The 18,731-nt window shown below is 40.9% G+C and overlaps 1 protein-coding gene across 4 annotated transcripts in view; it reads right to left on the minus strand.

Annotated features, from left to right (window-relative positions):
• cdk17 (cyclin dependent kinase 17) overlaps window positions 1-18,731 on the minus strand; it is a 227,588-nt gene that overhangs the window by 57,576 nt on the left and 151,281 nt on the right. For all 4 annotated transcript variants that reach the window (XM_060843053.1, XM_060843052.1, XM_060843055.1 and 1 more), the window contains one exon: window positions 7,441-7,497. In XM_060843053.1, coding sequence (XP_060699036.1) covers window positions 7,441-7,497 — 57 coding nt within the window. The remainder of the gene's footprint in view (window positions 1-7,440; window positions 7,498-18,731) is intronic.

The following is an 18,731-nucleotide window of genomic DNA, read 5'->3' on the forward strand; positions in this document are numbered from 1 at the left end:
TCAACTTCTTTAATAATTTCCCACACCAAAAATATTAACTAAACATTTACTAAACCTAAGATTTTGTATCTAGATACCTTTGTACCTAAGGTGGTTCTGGGAATGGTGACATTGTACACTTTTCACTGTATTCTTGTATCTCTGTATTACAGTACATGTGGCAATAAATTCTCATGCTAAATGCAAAGAACATAGAACAATACAGCCCTTCGGCCTTCGACGTGCCAGCCTTTTACCCTACTCTAAAGATCAAACCCTTCATTGTACTATTTTCCATGTGCCTAGCCAAGTGTCGATTAAATATTCCTCATGTACTTGACTCTATTACCACTGCTGGCAGTGCATTCCATGTATCCAATACTCTCTGTGTAAAGAACCCAACGCTGACATCTTCCCTAAACCTTTCTCCAATTACCTTAAAATTATGCACCCTAGTGATAGACATTTCCGCGATGGGAAAAAGTCTCTGGCTATCCACTCTATGCCTCTCATCATCTTGTACACCTCTATCAAGTCACCTCTCATCCTCCTTCGCTCCAATGAGAAAAGCCTTAGCTCCCACAACCTTTCATAAGACATCCCTCCAGTCCAAGTAAATTTCCTTTGCACTGTCTCTAAAGATTCCACATCTTTCTTATAATCAGGTGACCAGAACTGAACACAATATTCCAAGTGTGGTCTAACCAGCGCTCTACAAAACATAACCTTGCAGTTCTTAAACTCAGTTCCCCTGCGAATGCAAGCCAACACACCATTCTCCTTCTTAACAATCCAATCAACTTGGGTGGCAACCTGACAGATCTATGGACATGGACCCCAAGATCCCTCTGTTCCTCCACACTGCCAAGAATCTTGCCTTGAACCCTGTATTCCGCATTCAGATTTGACCTTCCAAAGTGAATCACTTTAGACTCCATTTGCCACTTATCGGCCCAGCTCTGCATCCTGTCACTGTCCCACTGCAACCTACAACTCCACCAACTTGGAATCACTGGCAAACTTACTAACCCACCTTTCCACTTCCTCATCCATCAAATGTGGGCCTAATTTAAACAGCCCATTACTGTGCCTGACATCTCACTGCTTTAACTTCTGATTTGAAAATTATTGAATCATACAATGTCTCAGAAAAGGAAGAGGCCCAGAACCTGTGGCAGGGAAGACCCAAGTCACAATGAGAACTTGGAAGTCCTCGAGGCCAAAATGAAGAGGAGACAAGTCCGTCCCACAGGTGGCAGGATATGGCCACCCACACAAACTATCACAGCTAAATAAAGTTAGCAGCACTTCAGAAGTGGTGAAGCTGTACCCAAATTGACTAGATCTAGTAATGACTGCTCACTAGAAATCATTCGATGCCTCTTTATTGGGCTCCCAACAAAGGACAAGTAGCCACAGCTTCAAAGGATATTTCTTCTCTCTCATAATCCATCTGTAGAGTGAAGAGCTGTGATAGCCTGGAGGAGTGGAGGATGAAGGAATCATAATGGCATCATGTTTGGCACAATATTGTGGACTGAAGGGCCTGTTCCTGTGCTGTACTGTTCTTGCTCTATAACAGTTGCCAGGAAAGAAAATATTCACAATGAGGAATACCTTGTTGTGGTCACAAACCAGCTGGACTTCACTGGCTGGTCACGGGTACTTTAATGGTCACAGTGGTACAATCATTCAATGATGCACCTATGGGAATCTAGCAATGGAGGCAAACTCATTTCCTTCTGTCCATGCGAGGCTGCAACTATCACAAAGAAAACATTGGTAACTTGTGTGTGTTGGACTGGTGTGAGGCAGCAGTAGAGATGTCACCAAGTCTGCAACTAATCCTTTGAAGAAATCAAGTGATTTCAGAAAGGCTAAATAGCCCTCATCTGTAAATATCTTGTAATCAATTGAAGAGTAACATTCAGCCTATTTATGCAGAAACATTCTAACTTTCATTGTTTCTTATATAAAATTAGATTAGATTACTTACAGTATGGAAACAGGCCCTTCGGGCCAACATGTCCACACCGACCCGCTGAAGCGCAACCCAACCATACCCCTACATTTGTCCCTTCACCTAACACTAAGGGCAATTTAGCATGGCCAATTCACCGGACCTGCACATCTTTGGACTGTGGGAGATAACCGGAGCACCTGGAGGAAACCCACACAGACATGGGGAGAATGTGCAAACTCCACACAGTCAGTCGCCTGAGGCGGGAATTGAACCCGGGTCTCTGGCGCTGTGAGGCAGCAGTGCTAATAACTGTGTCACCGTGCCGCCCAAAATATAGCTCTATGATTTTTAACATTTTACACTGGTTGCGTTCCATAAAGGAAATAAAACAAAATGGGAAATAAAGGACATTTAAGCATCAATCCTAAATTTGTCCTTTACTGGTTTAAAGCTGTACTTGTATATAATGTGTCACAGATTAGTCTCAAACCCTGCCTAAGAATTACTTTAGCTCTTCTATTTCTCATTTTGTCCATAAATTTCAATTTTCTATTGCTCCCTATTTAAAGAGTATTCTCTTTGTAAATCAGTCTTCTGGAATTGCCAAGGCCATCCTTGACCTTAAACTGGCACTTGAGTATCAGAGCAGCAGACATTCAAGAGTGGTCTAACCATTAAACCATATTGGTTAAAAACCAAAAGAACTCTGGATGCTGTAAATCAGAAACAGAGTTAGAAGTCGCTGGAAAAGCTCAGCAGGTCTGTCAGCATCCATGAAGAGAAATCAAAGTTAATGTTTAGGGTCCGGTGATCCTTCAAGGGTCACCGGATCTGAAACATTAACCTTGACTTCGTTCCACAGATGCGTTCAGACCTGTTGAGCTTTTCCAGCAACTTCTCTTTTTGTAATGTGATAATGAGAATGGAATGTAGCAGAGAACCGATACACTGTGCTGAAAGTGAACCATGTAATGGGATCATAAGCCTGAAAGTGGTGAAAATGTGTTGGTTGTACTAAAGGCAACCAAGATCATAACAGGACTGGGTGTGGGTGGATTGTGTAAAAATCATGAAACTATGTAATCAAGTTCCAAAGTTATTGAACTCGATGTTGTGTCTGAAGGGCTGTAACGTCCCCAAGCAGTAAACAAGGTGCTGTTCTGAGAGTTTACATGGAGACTCATTGGTACACTGCACCAAGCATATGACAAAAACATTGACATGGGAACACTGTGATGTGTTGAAGCAGAAGGCGGCTGAAATCTCTGGGTCATTTTTAAAGACAGAATGCAGGTATTCGGCAAAGTAGCCACCCAGTCAACATAATACAGAGGAGACAACACTCCTGACAGCATCCTGAGATCCACACTCAGTGCTACGCGCTGCCACATGCATAATCATAATCTCTCTCCATCAGCAATACCTCACACTGTCTCAGAGCTATACTGCCACCAGTCCCACTTCATTCTCTGCTTGTTCAATGCTCTAATGAAAAATGTTTTCTCTTCCTTTCAGTATTAAGTAATGTAAGCTGAAACAACGGAGATACCCACACCCCTCTGGAATCTCCCACTGCTCTTACTCCATCATTCCTCCTGATAGCACCTATTGTCCCTCTGATACCACCTTCCCTAGGAACGGCCTCAGAAACACCCACCCTTTTCCTCAATCAGGGATTCCCCACTACGGTGGTTGACAGGGACCGTAGCCATGTCTGACCCATTTCCCACACTTCTGCCCTCACCCCGTTTTCCCTCCCACAATAATGTTGGTCCTTACTTAACATGCCATCTGCCTTGGAAGCCAAAGGATCATTTCTGTCACCTCCAATGGGATGCCATAGCCAGATATATTCTCCTTCCTTCGTCAGCATTTTGCACAGACTATTCCTTGGGGCACACCTTGATGTACTCCACCTCCATTCCCAACACCACCTCACATCTTTGTGGCATCTATTCATGCAATCACAAGTGACCTGCCCAATTACCTCCTTCCTCATCATCCAAGGCTGCAAACATGACTTCCAGGTCAAGAAGAAATTTAATTGCACTTCATTCAGTCTAGTCTACTGTAGTCGCTGTCCATTGTGTGGAGTCCTCCAAACAAAGTTCCTCTTTGCAAAACACCTTGTCCATAAAAATGGTCCAGAACTTCTAGTTGCCTGCTACTTCAGGACACCACCATGTTCCCATGCCAATATTTCTGTCATAGTTTTGCTGCATTGTTCCAGCCAGCCTTGGTGCAAACTAGGAGAACAACACTGCATTTTCCACTTGGGAGATCTTCAACCTCTGGAACTCAACATCAAGTTCAACATCATCAGAGCTTGATTCCATCCTTGCACATTTTTAACACACCCTCTCACTCATTTTCACATCACAGCTAACCTATTTTCACCCTTTTCAGACTTATTATCACATCACATGATTTGCTTATCCCACAGACTACATTCTCTGCTACCCTCAGCTACCATTTATTCCGTTTCTCTTATGTACCGGTCTGCCATTTGCAATCCCCTCAGTTACCCTGTCCTCTCTCATCATCCATTTGTTCACCTCCCACTACCCCTCAAGCTGAAGCTGGGATGGGAATTAAGTATCAGTTACTAGTTCTGACGAAGAGTCACCAGACTCAAAACTTTAACTCCACATTCTTCACACAAATGTTACTAGACCAGCTCAGTTTTGCCAACAAATTTTGCTTTTGTTTCAGATCTCCCACATTCATAATTCTTTGGGTCAAATGACCCTTCCTCAGAACTGAAATGAACAAGGGTCACTTGACCTGAAATGCTAACTTTGATTTCTCTTCATTGGCCTGCTGAGATGTTCCAGTAATTTCTGTTTTTGTCCTGAGGAACTACCCTGCCCTTATGAATACAAACCCAGTTGTCAAGTGTCTCATTACACAATCTTCCATTTGGACACGTAAAGTTACTTAGCATATTTTCCAATGATTCTATATCCTTTCTCTATTGTGCAAACTGCACAAAATGCTCCAAATGCTGCCTAATCAATGTTTTGCATAAAACCATGCTTTTGCATCCAGGGTCCATATTTACAACAAAATATGTGTCCTCTTCTCTCAATTGCAAATGGTTGAAGATTTTACATGTGTATAATTTATTTTTTTCTTTGAAGAATATTGTTACTAAGGTCTCATTTACTTTTCTTAAAAAAGAACACATCATTTAATGGCTCTATAGCTACTCATGCTCTTAAAGTCTCTCTGTAATAGTCCACAGCTTGCCATACCTCCTTTGCGGTCTTCAGCATACCGTATATACTAGAGTAATAATCGATCTCATGTAAAAGTAGACCCTCTATTTTTGGCCAAATAACCTGGAATTTTCCATTTGTCTCATGTAAAAGTCAATCCTAGTTTTTCACAGATAACAGATCAACATTTATAAATCAGTGTGTCCGCCGTCACGTCCCCCTCCAGCATTCCAGTCTGCTGGTTATTCCACTTGGTTCCCGGTCTTCCAGTCCACCGGTTGTATTCTATATGGGTTTTCAGATTTACATAATTTTTTTTTCTAATTTGTTTTAGAGATCAGTTGGGCTTCTGCTAATGATATGGTAAGAATTTTGATGGGCATGAATTTCAGCCCCTCAAAAGTAGTATCTATGTAATAGTCGAATCAATAAATTTAACTTTAAAAAGTAGTCAAAAAAATTTGACTATTATTCGAGTATATATGGTATTTAAATATTGGTCCTTTGCTTTTCATGTTCAGATCACTTCTGTGTATACTTAAATTCAAAGATAGATAAAATAGTGAAGGTGGCGTTTGGTATGCTTTCCTTTATTAGTCAGGGTATTGAGTACAGGAGTTGGGAGGTCATGTTGCGGCTGTACAGGACATTGGTTAGACCGCTGTTGGAATATTGCGTGCAATTCTGGTCTCCTTCCTATCGGAAAGATGTTGTGAAACTTGAAAGGGTTCAGAAAAGATTTACAAGGATGTTTACCAGGGTTGGAGGATTTGAGCCATAGGGAGAGGCTGAACAGGCTGGAGCTGTTTTCCCTGGAGCGTCGGAGGCTGAGGGGTGACCTTATAGAGATTTACAAAATTATGAGGGGCATGGATAGGGTAAATCGGCAAAGTCTTTTCCCTGGGGTCGGGGAGTCCAGAACTAGAGGCATAGGTTTAGGGTTAGAGGGGAAAGATAAAAGAGACCTAACCTTTTCCACACAGAGGGTGGTACATATGGAATGAGCTGCCAGAGGTAGTGGTGGAGGCTGGTACAATTACAACATTTAAAAGGCACCTGGTATATGAATAAGAAGGGTTTGGAGGGAAATGGTCCGGCTGCTGGTGGTTGGGACAAGATTAGGTTGGGATATCTGGTTGGCATGGACGAGTTGGACCGAAGGGTCTGTTTCCGTGCTGTACATTTCTATGACTCTATGCTTGCTAATCTTCTGTTATTTTACCTACCAATGGCATTAACCTTTCACTGATCATGCATGATCAGCACAAGGTATTTTAAAATATTCAACTGTCTTTATGTAATGTGATGGGCAACCCCCAATTTGTGCACGTTCTTTTCCATTCATTGACTTTTTGGAAAAAGATTGCTTACTGGTATTTTGGTCTTGGACTTTTCTGCATCTTAAATCAGACTAAACGTAATCATTCTGTCATTATTATCACATGAATTCCATTTGTTTTCAAAGTTTTTTTGGCATCAAATTTAAGTTGATTGTGCAAAATGACAGAACTGCATAAACAAACTCAAAATGCTGCAGAATTTAGTATTTTTAAATGTCAGAATCAAAAAATCCTCCAATTAAATACTTTCAATTATGTTTCAAGGGCCAAACATTATGAAAACAAATACAAAGGAAACAAATCTTCAAGGCAAGTTGCAGAAATTAACAGAAAAGGACCTCCACATTAAAATGATGTTTTTCAAGGGTTAAAGTGGTATTCTAAAATAATCCACTTTATAACTTTTACTTTAAAAAAGCACAGTGATAATTTATGCACAGAAATTCAATTAATAGCAGATAGCCCAGTAAAAATACTTACAATATCCCACATAAGAAGAAAGTACAGGACTTAAGTACAGAGGAAGCTCGACTATCCAAAGGACAGGGGCGGGGAGTATTTTGTTTGGTTTATCAAATTCTGGATTATCAAATGTCAGATAACATAGTTTAGCTAAGCATTGGGACCTTGCAATCTTACCAGATAATCTAATATTCGAATAATCGAATGCCGGATAATCGAGGTTCCTCTGTATTGTTATAATTTCGCAGAACATCTTACCAATGATCATTTATACTGGAAATCTGAATTACATTAGTCAATTTGCAATATAGTGAAATGCACCACCCTTTGAATGTAAAATAAATATCAAATAAAAAATGTACAGTGCAATTATTCCTTGGGTAATTGAAGCAATAATTCTTTTATTTAGTAGAATTCACTGCTCTACCATGTTATTGTATATTCTCAGTTGTAAACTATTAAGTCAGCAGTTACTCACCTCTCCAAGTTTATCCAGCTTAACGTAAGTTTCTAGTTTTCCAAATCCAATTTCAGACTATAAAAAAAATTGAACTTAGATCACATGATAGCAATTGATTGCTGATCGCATTAAATGTGATTATTTTCTTAACCGAATAATGTAAAGTAGCAATCATTTCAATATATGGAAAATCAAACCATAGAATTTTTCCAACAAATTTAACAGCATGGTCAAAAATGAGACTTGCAGGATTACCATTCTCAACTGCTCTCACTACATTCTCTCATATTTCATGCCTTTGGCAGGCAGGACTATTATTACATTAGGGTTTATTCTGCTTTGTCCAGAAACTGTTTTTTAAATTTTATTGTCCTATATGTTTGCTTTCTGGGTTTGTTTGACACACCAAAGTCAAACACACAAAGCAAAGGGAGCCACCAAGACTGCTCTCCTCAAATACAACAAAAATGTAATACAAAATTTCCAAGTGCTAAATTTATTGATTCAATTTTTGTTCACTTTTAAAATTTGATCTTCCAACTATTACACAATTTTCATTGTTAATGATTTACTCATTATCAACAATAGCCAGGAGATAAATGAGATAATTGTGGCCTATCAGGTTTGGTCTTCAACTGGAGGCAATAAAACATTTGATTATCAATGGAATTCACTGGTACTTAACAACCATAAGCAGCAAGCACAGCTGCTCAACTGGAGTGAGCTTAAGCTGGAGGCAGTATCTAAACTGACATGCAATACATCGAAAAGTTCAACTGAGTTGGTCTCAGACTGAACAGGTCATATTTGATGTTGCATAGAATTGTATCTTATCTAATGAATTAATCATTTGCTTTGACTCATTCCACGTTAATTAAACATTTGTTGCAAAAAAAATAAAATTACTTTCATCTATGGAAAAGATCAGGCAGCAGGTTGGTCACAGAGACCAAAGTCAGCAAACAACACCTATAAAGTTTCTCTGTTTTCACAACTACTACCACTAGCTCTTTAACCTCAGTTTTCAAACCAAATAATTGTTTGGAATTTTGTATTGTTGAAGTCCTATTAACACATAGCTATTTGCTGAACTAAGTTCATTGGAGCCATTTTGATTGATTAATTAAAAAAGTTTGAATACACCAGCCCTGAGATTTTGTAACCCTGAAATAATCACAAGGGCTAATGTTTGGAGATTTCATTTTGCAACTGTGATCTGCAGGATGCTATGCAGCACATAAGAAAAGACAGAATTTAAAATAAATTGAAGTTTTTCCATTAAATGAAGATTATATTTACTGTGTTAAAAACGTTTATTCAATTTAAAGTAGCAAAAATTGAGAAATTAAATAGAAAACAAAAGAGACATTCTCTGCTGTATGACCTTTTGGTTGAGACCAAATTTCTGCTGGCACTAATATTGCATTAAATTCAAGTGACTTACTGAAAATTCCCCACAATCAATCCTCCAAAAACCTATCACAGACTTAGGATAACTTGAAGAACAGATGAGACATAAGAGATGCTTGCTTTAGCAGCACACATACAAAAAGCTGGATCTAATCTTGAAAACTGAAGGAAGGGTAAATGTGGCCAAATTACTTACACCACAAGGAGAAACTGAAACATTCTCTCGTCACCCACAAAAATAGTCTATAGAAGACTTAATGGGTCAATGCACAAAGCAAAAATACTTCCTTCAAAAAAATTTTACAAGGTCATTCAACAGTACAGTGACACAAAATAAAGTGTGTTTTGATTAGATAATTCAAATTAAATACAAATGAATTTGAAAACTCCTCAAATATGCTCTGAACAATTTTGTGTTAAGGCCATTTTAAAAATATGCAAAATTCGTAGGAAACCCATAATGCATTAAGTCTGAATGCGAGTTAAAACGTAACCTTTGATGATGTGCAAACTCTGTTACACCATTTCAAACATGTCAGTGTTGTTCACCTCTATATTCTAGGATAAATAACTGGTAAAAATGTTGAAAACAGAGCAGGTTGAGACCTATCCCAACAGTCACTGCATCAGAGGTCAGATCAGTTTTCCTTCGTGTGAATCCAAGGAAAGTGATGGGACCAGACCGAGTACCAGGCCGTGCACTCAGAGCATGCGCAGATCAACAGGCACAGGTCTTCTTGAACATCTTCAACCTCTCCCTGCAGATGCCACTGTCCCTCCCTGTTTCAAGAGAACCAACATCATCCCTGTGCCTAAGAAGACTCATGTAGCATATCTCAATGACTATCGCCCAGTGACCCTAACTTTGGTGATCATGAAGTGCTTTGACAGACTGGTCATGGCATTAATCAACTCCAGCCTCCCCACTACTCTTGACCCACTCCAATTTGCCTAATGGACCAAAGGTTCCACATCAGATGCCATATCACTTGCCTTTTACTCCTCCCTAGAAATCTTGACGCCAAGAACAGCTACATAAAAACGCTACTCATTGACTATAATTCAGCCTTCAACACTATTAACTCCTTGAGACTGATTATGAAACTTTGTGATCTCTGACAAAGTCTCACTCTCTGCAACTGGATCCTTAGTTTCCTGATCCACAGGCCACAATCAGAGAAGACTAGGGACAATATTTCATCCTCACTAACAGTCGACATTGGAGCCCCGCAGGGGTGCATACTCAGCCCCCTACTGTACTCACTGTATACCCGTCACCAAATACCAGACTAATGCCATTTACAAGTTCGCTGATGACACCACCATAGTCCGTCGAATCTCAGATGGCGATGAAACAGACTACAGACGGGAGGTGGAAGATCTGGAAAAATGGTGCATTGAGAACAACCTAGCTCTCATTGCCGGCAAAACCATGGAACTCACTATTGACTTATTCATGCCCCCCTAAAAATTAACAGCAGCACAGAGGTGGAGCGAGTGGAGAGTGTCAAGTTCTTGGGAATGGTCATCCATAACAAACTTTCTTGCACTCTTCACTTGGACGCAATGGTTACAAAGGCCCAACAATGTTTCTTCTTCCTCAGGCAGCTGAGAAAATTTGGCATGATGGCAAATACCCTTGCCAACTTTTATAGGTGTGCCATCAAGAGCATTCTGACTGGATATATCACCAACTGTACCACCCAAGATCGGAGATGGTCACAGAGAGTGGTGAACTTGGCCCAGACAATTACAAAGGCCAACCTCCCATTTCTAGAATCTATCTACCAGGCCCACTGTCAAGAAAAGGCTGCCAGCATTCTCAAAGATCCATCCCTCACTGGCAATACTTTTCTACAACCTCGACAAAAGCCTGAACACACGCACCAGCGGGTTTCGTAACAGTTTCTACCCTACTGTTGTTAGAATACTGAATGGACTCTCAAACTCATAACATTTGCCTGTACCCAAGTTTTTATATTTGCCGCTAATTACCTATTATTTACTCATCTATGCTACTTTACTCTGTGATCCGCTTGTATTGCTCGCAAGGCAAAGCTTTTCACTGTGCCTCTGTACATGTGACAATAAATTCAATTCAATTCAAGGTCTCTCTGCACAGTGGAGAAGTAGAAAGTGATTTGTGAATCAAGTGTTAAGTCAGGAACGCTGTGTAAGTGGAGTCTCTGTGTGAACTATTTTTCAGGCTATAATTTAAAACAGTGTTTCTAAACCTTTCCGTATTCAACGCCCCTTTCTTATTCTTGAAATCACACAATGCCCCCAAATACCAAACACTGTTTTTGCACATATAACTGCAATACACTGCAGTGCTGAAAACGGAAAACTTTTGTGAAATATGTTTTATATACATCAAAAAATACATGTTATCATTTATTACTGTTCTTACTGTTCACCTACTTTTGGCTCACTCTGTATAAAATTTAGTCTGTGATAGCAAAATAGTCAATGCGATCCTTGTGGTTCATGTTGTCTTGCTCAATCATATACATTTGGTTCAATTTTTGTCAAAAGCAATCTCAGGTAACCACGCTGAACAACATCCATGCGATAGCGGGTCTTATCTTGTATTCTAGTGACGGCACCGATTCCTTTCTCAACCAAATAAGAGGTAGGAAATCCAGAGCAAAAAGAAGTTCTTCTCGAATTTCATTTTTGTCGAGGAAACGTACCGACCCCAAAAGTAAAGCTTGATTTCCGCAAATAGCACATCCATCAATTTGTAAGGCGATTTCATTCGCTATCAAAAGGGAACATAATTTAGCCTCAACATTTGAGGCCATTTCATTGATGCACCTTCTCATGGAATCGTTGCTAAGAGGAATATGATTGATAGTCATTGAAGGTTCCTGATGTAGCATGGTTGATAATACTTCGGCAACAGCTGGAAGCACCAATGATTCACCCACGGAATGAGGTTTACCACATTTATGCAATTAGCTTTGCTTTGTTGTATGATGCCACACGGCCATCCACATTTGTGGCTCCCATCTTTGAAAAAGCAGTGGAAATCGTTGGTCGCTGATTGAATTTATTCTTTAATGTTTGAAAATATGTCAAATCTTTGTCCTTTTTGGCACTGTGTTTCTTTTCAAAATGTTTAAGAAGACGGAAAGGCTTCCTGGCCTCGTTGGAAAAACTTTGTTCACAGAGCAAGCACAGCAGTAACTGTTTATTAGATGGAGATTGAATAAAGCCATATCGCAAGTAGTCCATGCTATATTGCCTGCACTTTTTCTTACTCGATGAGGCCATTTTTACACTGTCACTCGAATACCCTGATGGAATCATGGGTATTACCTTATCACGATAATTTTAAGACGCTCAGACAAGTGGCAAAATTTGACTGGCTCTTTAGCTATAATGTGCATTCATTCTGCCACCTGGTAGAACAGTTGAAAAGCTGTGTTTTGTCTTCCTAGAAGCGACACAAGTTAGGTGATATTGATCTTGGCGGTAGAATCAGTGTCAACTGCGAATGAGTTCAAATGGTTTGCCATTCACAGAGAAGACTATGAATAATAGTGCAGCAACCAATCAGAGCACATGCCTTCATGGGTGCAGAGAAAATAACAGACTCGTGTTATGTGACTATCCATCTGACAACAGCAATGCCCTTCAAGGGCACGGCAATCTTTCAAGCTCTCTACAAAGTCGTTCAGTGCCCCCTTGGACTTCATCACCCACCGAAGGAAGGCAAACGCCCCTCAGGAGGCGTTTTCGTCCCAATTGAGAAACACTGATTTAGATCTACAGTCAGAATCTGACTTAGAACTTTACAATTCCTTCAGATACCCAATTCACAGAAATTGCCTAGTCAGGGAGTTAAGTATCAATCACTGACAGTGGCTATCCGAATGAGTGTTAATTACTGTATCAAAAGGTAACATAGCAGTTGGGTATTAGTCATTGGCTCTCTACAAAAGTATTTTGCTACTACAGTGCTTTGATAACAAAGTGCATCAGGAACCAAATGTGAAGTGAATTTGGCTCAATGGGAATTTTCTTTAGAAGCGAGTATAGCTCTTCGTGCTTTTTATTTTACCTCCTGCACATGATGACCATTCTTTTATTTCTAAGCTGTAACTTGGTATTACTTCAGCTAAATAAACAGTAATTAATTGAATAACTGAGTAAATAAGTTTAGACAGACATAGCAGGTGTTATGGAGTGCCATGACTGCAGCATGTGGCAATCTGAAATGTACTGAAGTCACAGACAACCAAATCAACAGTAAGTGCCTGCAGCTTGGTGGCATTCAGAGTTGTGGTCAAGGGGGGAGTTATCAGGACAATCTGTTCCAGGAGGCAGTTACAACCCTTAGTCCAAACAAAATTTTATACTTGGTCATGGGCCACAATAGGATGGTATGACCAACAGTCAAACAGGTATGGGGGTCCAGCAAGTAATGACGGAGAAGGAGCAGAGTTCCAGTGAAAGGAGAATTAGAAATCTAAAGAAAAAGTCAAAGCAATAAAACAGAGTCCTGATGTGGGTAAAGGCATGCAGAGTTGGACAGGAAGAGACTGGGAAGTAATAGTCCATCCCTGAACACAATTCATGCAGAAAATGGGAGCCAAAAAGAAGTCAAAAGCTCTATCTAAATGTGCAGACCATCTACAAAGATAATGAACTATCAATACAGAATTATGATTATAACGCAACCAAGGTTGGGAAATAAATATCTTATAAGTTACTTGCTACTTTTTACATTTGGTGGCATATTAATATCATTGGAATAATAATCCAGTGGCCAAGACTAAGACCATTGCTGTGGGGACATTGGTTCAAATTCCACTCCTGCAGCTGATGAAACTTAAATTCAATTAATAAATCTGGAATATAAAACCAGTCTCAGTCAAGATTCCAATGAAACAACTGATTACCACAAAAAGAAACTCCAAAAACCATCCACGAATGTCTTTCAGGGAAGGAAATCTGCAACCATAATTTAGCCTTGTCTATATATGATTCCAGTACCCACAGCCAAAGAAGATGGTTAATGTGGTTCTTTTATTCAACAAGGGCAGTAGAGATAGATGAGGTAAATTGCAGGCTAGCTATTCTGACATCAATAATGGGGAAACTATTAGAAAAACATTCTTCAGAACAGATTAATCAACACTTGAAAAGGCAGGGATTGATCAGGGATAGTCAGCATGGATGTTTTGGAGGGAGTTCCTGTATATTTAGTTTAACTGAGTTTTTCAGAAAAATGACTAAATATACTGATAAGGGTAGTGCAGGAGACATGGACTTCAGTAAGGCCTTTGACAACGTCCCACATGGAAGGCTGGTCCAAAGGTAAGAGCCCATGGGATCCAAGGAAAGTTGGCAAACTAGATTCAAAATTAGCTTGCAAAAAGGAGGCAAAGGATTATGATGGAGAGTTGTTTTGTGATTGGAAACCTGTGACCAGCAGTGAACACGGGATTGGTGACAGGATCCTTACTGATGGTCATGTACGTTAACAACTTGAATGTGAATGTCGAAGATATAATTAATAAGTTTTCAAATAATACAAATACTGGTAGTGTTGTAGTTATTGGGGAAGATTGTCTATGATTGCAGCCTTATATTGATTAGTTGGTAAATTGGTCAGACCAATAGCAGGTGAAAGTTAATCCTGATAGTGAGAGATGATGCATTTTGGAAGATCTAATCAGGGAAGGATTTACGTGATGAATGGTGGGCCCCTCGGGAGTACTGAGAAACAAAGGGACCTTGGTTTTCAAGTCCACAGAATCAGAACATGACAGCACAAGTAGATTAGGTGGTAAGGGTGGCAATGAAGAGGTTTGCCTTCATTAGCCTGGGTCTAGACTGTAGGAGAGTCTAGGAGCTGGAAAGTCTAAGACTCCTGTGTGAAGGAGCTGGAAATTCTGTTGCAACTTTATAAAGCATTAGTTAGTCCACAAATGGAATACCGTGTGCAGCTCTGGTTGCCACACAATTAGAAGGATGTGCCGACATTGGGAAAGGTGCAAAGGTGATTCCCCAGGATGTTGCCTGGGATGGAAAGTGAGGAGAGACTTGGTAGACTGGAGGGATTGTTTCCTCTGAAGCTGAGGAGTGTCTGATTGAGGTATACAAAATTATAAGAGACATGGACAGAGTAGATCATGTGAATCTTTTCCCCGTGACAAACATATCTAAGACAAGAGGCATAAATTTAAGGTGAGGAGTGAGTGGTTTAGAAGAGATCTGAAAAAAAATCTTTTCACCCACAGACAGCGGTGGAAACATGGAATACGCTTCCTGAGGGGGTGATGGAGAAAGGCATTCTCACAAACTTTAAGAATCTGGATGAGTATTTAAAACACTAGAAAATAGTACGCAATTGACCAAGTGCAGGTAAATGGGATTAGTATAGTTTGGTGCTTGTAAGCTGGCACAGACATGGTGGGCTGAAGGACCTGTTTCTATTTTATATGACTATCACTCTAACGTGGTTGACTATTGACTATTCCCTCTGAACGACTGAGCAAGCCACTCAATTCAAGGGACAACTAGAGATGTGTCATAAATGCCTGCTAGCAACACCCATATCCCAAGAAATAATAAATGAAAAGTAGACCAGGCCTGGACACCACATAATGTTAATTACAGATAATGAAATCGAAACTCAATAAAAGTCTTGAATTGAAATCTGTCCAAATTACAACCATGTAACTACTGTTGATTATTGTAGAAACCCATCTCGTTCATTAATCTTGCATGCAACTCCAGACCCAGAGCAATGTGGTTAACGCGAACTGTCCTCTAATTTGGCCTTAACAAACCACCTAGATCAAGGGGCAACTGAGCATAGGCAATAAATGCTTGCCCAGCCAGCATCACCCATACTGCATGAAAGAATAAAAAGAAAAATGCCATGCCTTTTTAAAAGAGTCTAGATAGTTTGCTCAGTGTTTGTTATTGGGAAAATGCCTTTTACAAAGGATTACTAACAGAATATTTAGAAATACATTATATGATCAAACAGAGTCAGCATGGATTCATGAAGAGGAAATCATGACTGACAAATTTACTGGAATTCTTTGAGGTGGTAGTAAGCCAGATAAAAAAGTGGAAGTAGTGGCTGATATTTTTATGGATTTTCAGAAGCTTGTTAAGCTACTCAAGATAACAGACCATGGCATTGGAGGCGTATATCTGCATGGACAAAGGATTGGCTAACTAATAGCAGACAAAGTTGGGATAAGGACAGCATTTTCAGGACACCAACATTTGGTGTACCAAAGGAATCAGTGCAGGGTACACAATTATTTACAATACATATTAATAACTTGGATCAGGAAAACAAATGTACTAAAGTCAAGTTTGACGATGACACAAAAATAGGTAGGAAGGCAAGTAGTGAGGATGACAAACGGTAGAGACAGGTTAAGCGAGTGGGCAGAAACTTAGTAGATGGAATATATGTGGAGAAATGTGAGGTTATGTACTTTGGCAGGAAGAATGAAGGAACTGAATATTATTTAAATGGAGAAAGATTGCAGAAAGCTACAGAAAAAAGGGAATCCTCATCCAGGAATCACAAAAGTTCAGCAGGGAAAAGGGAAAGTAAATGGAATATTGGTCTTAATTTCAAAAGGAATGGAGTATTCACATAGGGAGTTTTTTTTCAAACTACATAAGGCATAAGTCAGACCACAACTGAAAAACTGAACAGTTTTGGACCCCTTATCGCAGTAAAGGCATACTGACATTGGAGGCAGTGCAGAGAAAGTTCACCAGATTGGTATCTGCCTCATTCCTGATTAAGGGCTTATGCCCAAAACATCGATTCTCCTGCTCTTCTGATGCTGCCTGACCTGCTGCGTTTTTCCAGCACCACACTCTCAACTCTGGTAACAGGAATGCCACATGAGGACAGGTTCAGTAGATGGCACCTGTATTATTCGAATATAGAAGAATGACAGCCAACCTTATTGGAATATGCCAGATTCTTTGGAGACCTGACAAAGTAGATGCAGAAATATTGTTTTCCCTTGTGGCAAAGTCTAGGATCGGAGCATAATCTTAGAATAAGGGGTTGCACATTGAAGAGAGAAATGTGGAAGAACAATAAGTATACAGCTTTGGAAACTGTTGGGGGGGGGGACAGCCTTGCAGGTGTAAGCTGCAGTCACTGGGTCTGTGGCGTGAGGTCTGGCTCTGAGATTCAGAAGGGAAAGGGGGAGAGGAGGAGAGCGCTAGTTATAGGAGACTCTCTAGTTAGAGGGACGGACAGGCGGTTCTGTGGACGTGGGCGAGACTCTCGGATGGTTTGTTGCCTCCCAGGTGCCAGGGTCCGAGACGTCTCGGACCGTGTCTTCAGAATCCTTAAGGGGGAGGGTGTGCAGCCAGAAGTCGTGGTACACATTGGCACCAACGACATAGGTAGGAAGAGGGGTGGGGAGGTCATTCAAGAGCTCAGGGAGTTAGGCTGGAAGTTAAAAGCTAGGACAGACAGAGTCGTCATCTCTGGGTTGTTGCCGGTGCCACGTGACAGTGAGGCAAGGAATAGGGAGAGAGTGCAGTTGAACACGTGGCTGCAAGGATGGTGTAGGAGGGAGGGCTTCAGGTATTTGGACAATTGGACTGCATTCTGGGGAAGGTGGGACCTGTACAAACAGGACGGGTTGCACCTGAACCAGAAGGGCACCAATATCCTGAGGGGTAGGTTTGCTAGCACTCTTCGGGGGGATTTAAACTAATTTGGCAAGGGGGTGGGATCCGGACTTGTAGTCCAGCAAGTAAGCTAGCTGTTTGTCAGGATGTCCAAGAATGTAGGGAGGCTGTGGAGAAGGTAGCACTGACAGGGAATACTTGCGGACACAGAGATGGGCTCAAGTGCGTATACTTCAATGCAAGGAGTATCAGAAATAAGGTGGGTGAACTTAAGGCGCGGATCGGTACCTGGGACTACAATGTTGTGGCCATCACGGAAACGTGGATAGATGAGGGACAGGAATGGTTGTTGGAGGTCCCTGGTTACAGATGTTTCAGTAAGATTAGGGAGGGTGGTAAAAAAAGGAGGGGGGGTGGCATTGCTAATTAGAAATGGTATAACGGCTGCAGAAAGGAAGTTTGAGGGGGATCTGCCTTTGGAGGTAGTATGGGCTGAAGTCAGAAATAGGAAAGGTGCAGTCACCTCGTTGGGTGTTTACTATAGGCCCCCCAATAGCAGCAGAGATGTGGAGAAACAGATTGGGAAACAGATTTTGGAAAGGTGCAGAAGCCACAGGGTCGTAGTCATGGGCGACTTCAACTTCCCAAATATTGACTGGAAGCTCTTTAGATCAAGTAGATTGGATGGGGCAGTGTTTGTGCAGTGTGTCCAGGAAGCTTTTCTAACTCAGTATGTAGATTGTCCAACCAGAGGGGAGGCCATATTGGATTTGGTACTCGGTCATGAACCGGGACAAGTGATGGGCTTGTTAGTGGGTGAACATTTTGGTGATGGTGACCACAATTCTGTGACTTTCACCTTGGTTATGGAGAGAGATAGGTGCGCACAACAGGGTAGATTTTACAATTGGGGGAAGGGAAATTACGATGCTGTAAGACAGGATTTGAGGAGCATAAGTTGGGAGCATAGGCTGTCAGGGAAGGATGTGGTGGAACTGTGGAACTTTTTCAAGGAGCAGATACGACGTGACCTTGATATGTATGTACCTATCAGGCAGGAAAGAAATGGTCGTGTGAGGGAGCCTTGGTTGACGAGGGAGGTTGAATGTCTAGTAAAGAGGAAGAAGGAGGCTTACATAAGGTTGAGGAAACAGGGTTCAGACAGAGCAGTGGAGGGATACAGGATAGCCAGAAGGGACCTGAAGAAAGGGATTAGGAGAGCTAAGAGAGGGCATGAAAAATCTTTGACGGATAGGATCAAG

Source organism: Hemiscyllium ocellatum, chromosome 23 (genome assembly GCF_020745735.1).
Source record: "Hemiscyllium ocellatum isolate sHemOce1 chromosome 23, sHemOce1.pat.X.cur, whole genome shotgun sequence".
Lineage (NCBI taxonomy): Eukaryota > Metazoa > Chordata > Chondrichthyes > Orectolobiformes > Hemiscylliidae > Hemiscyllium > Hemiscyllium ocellatum.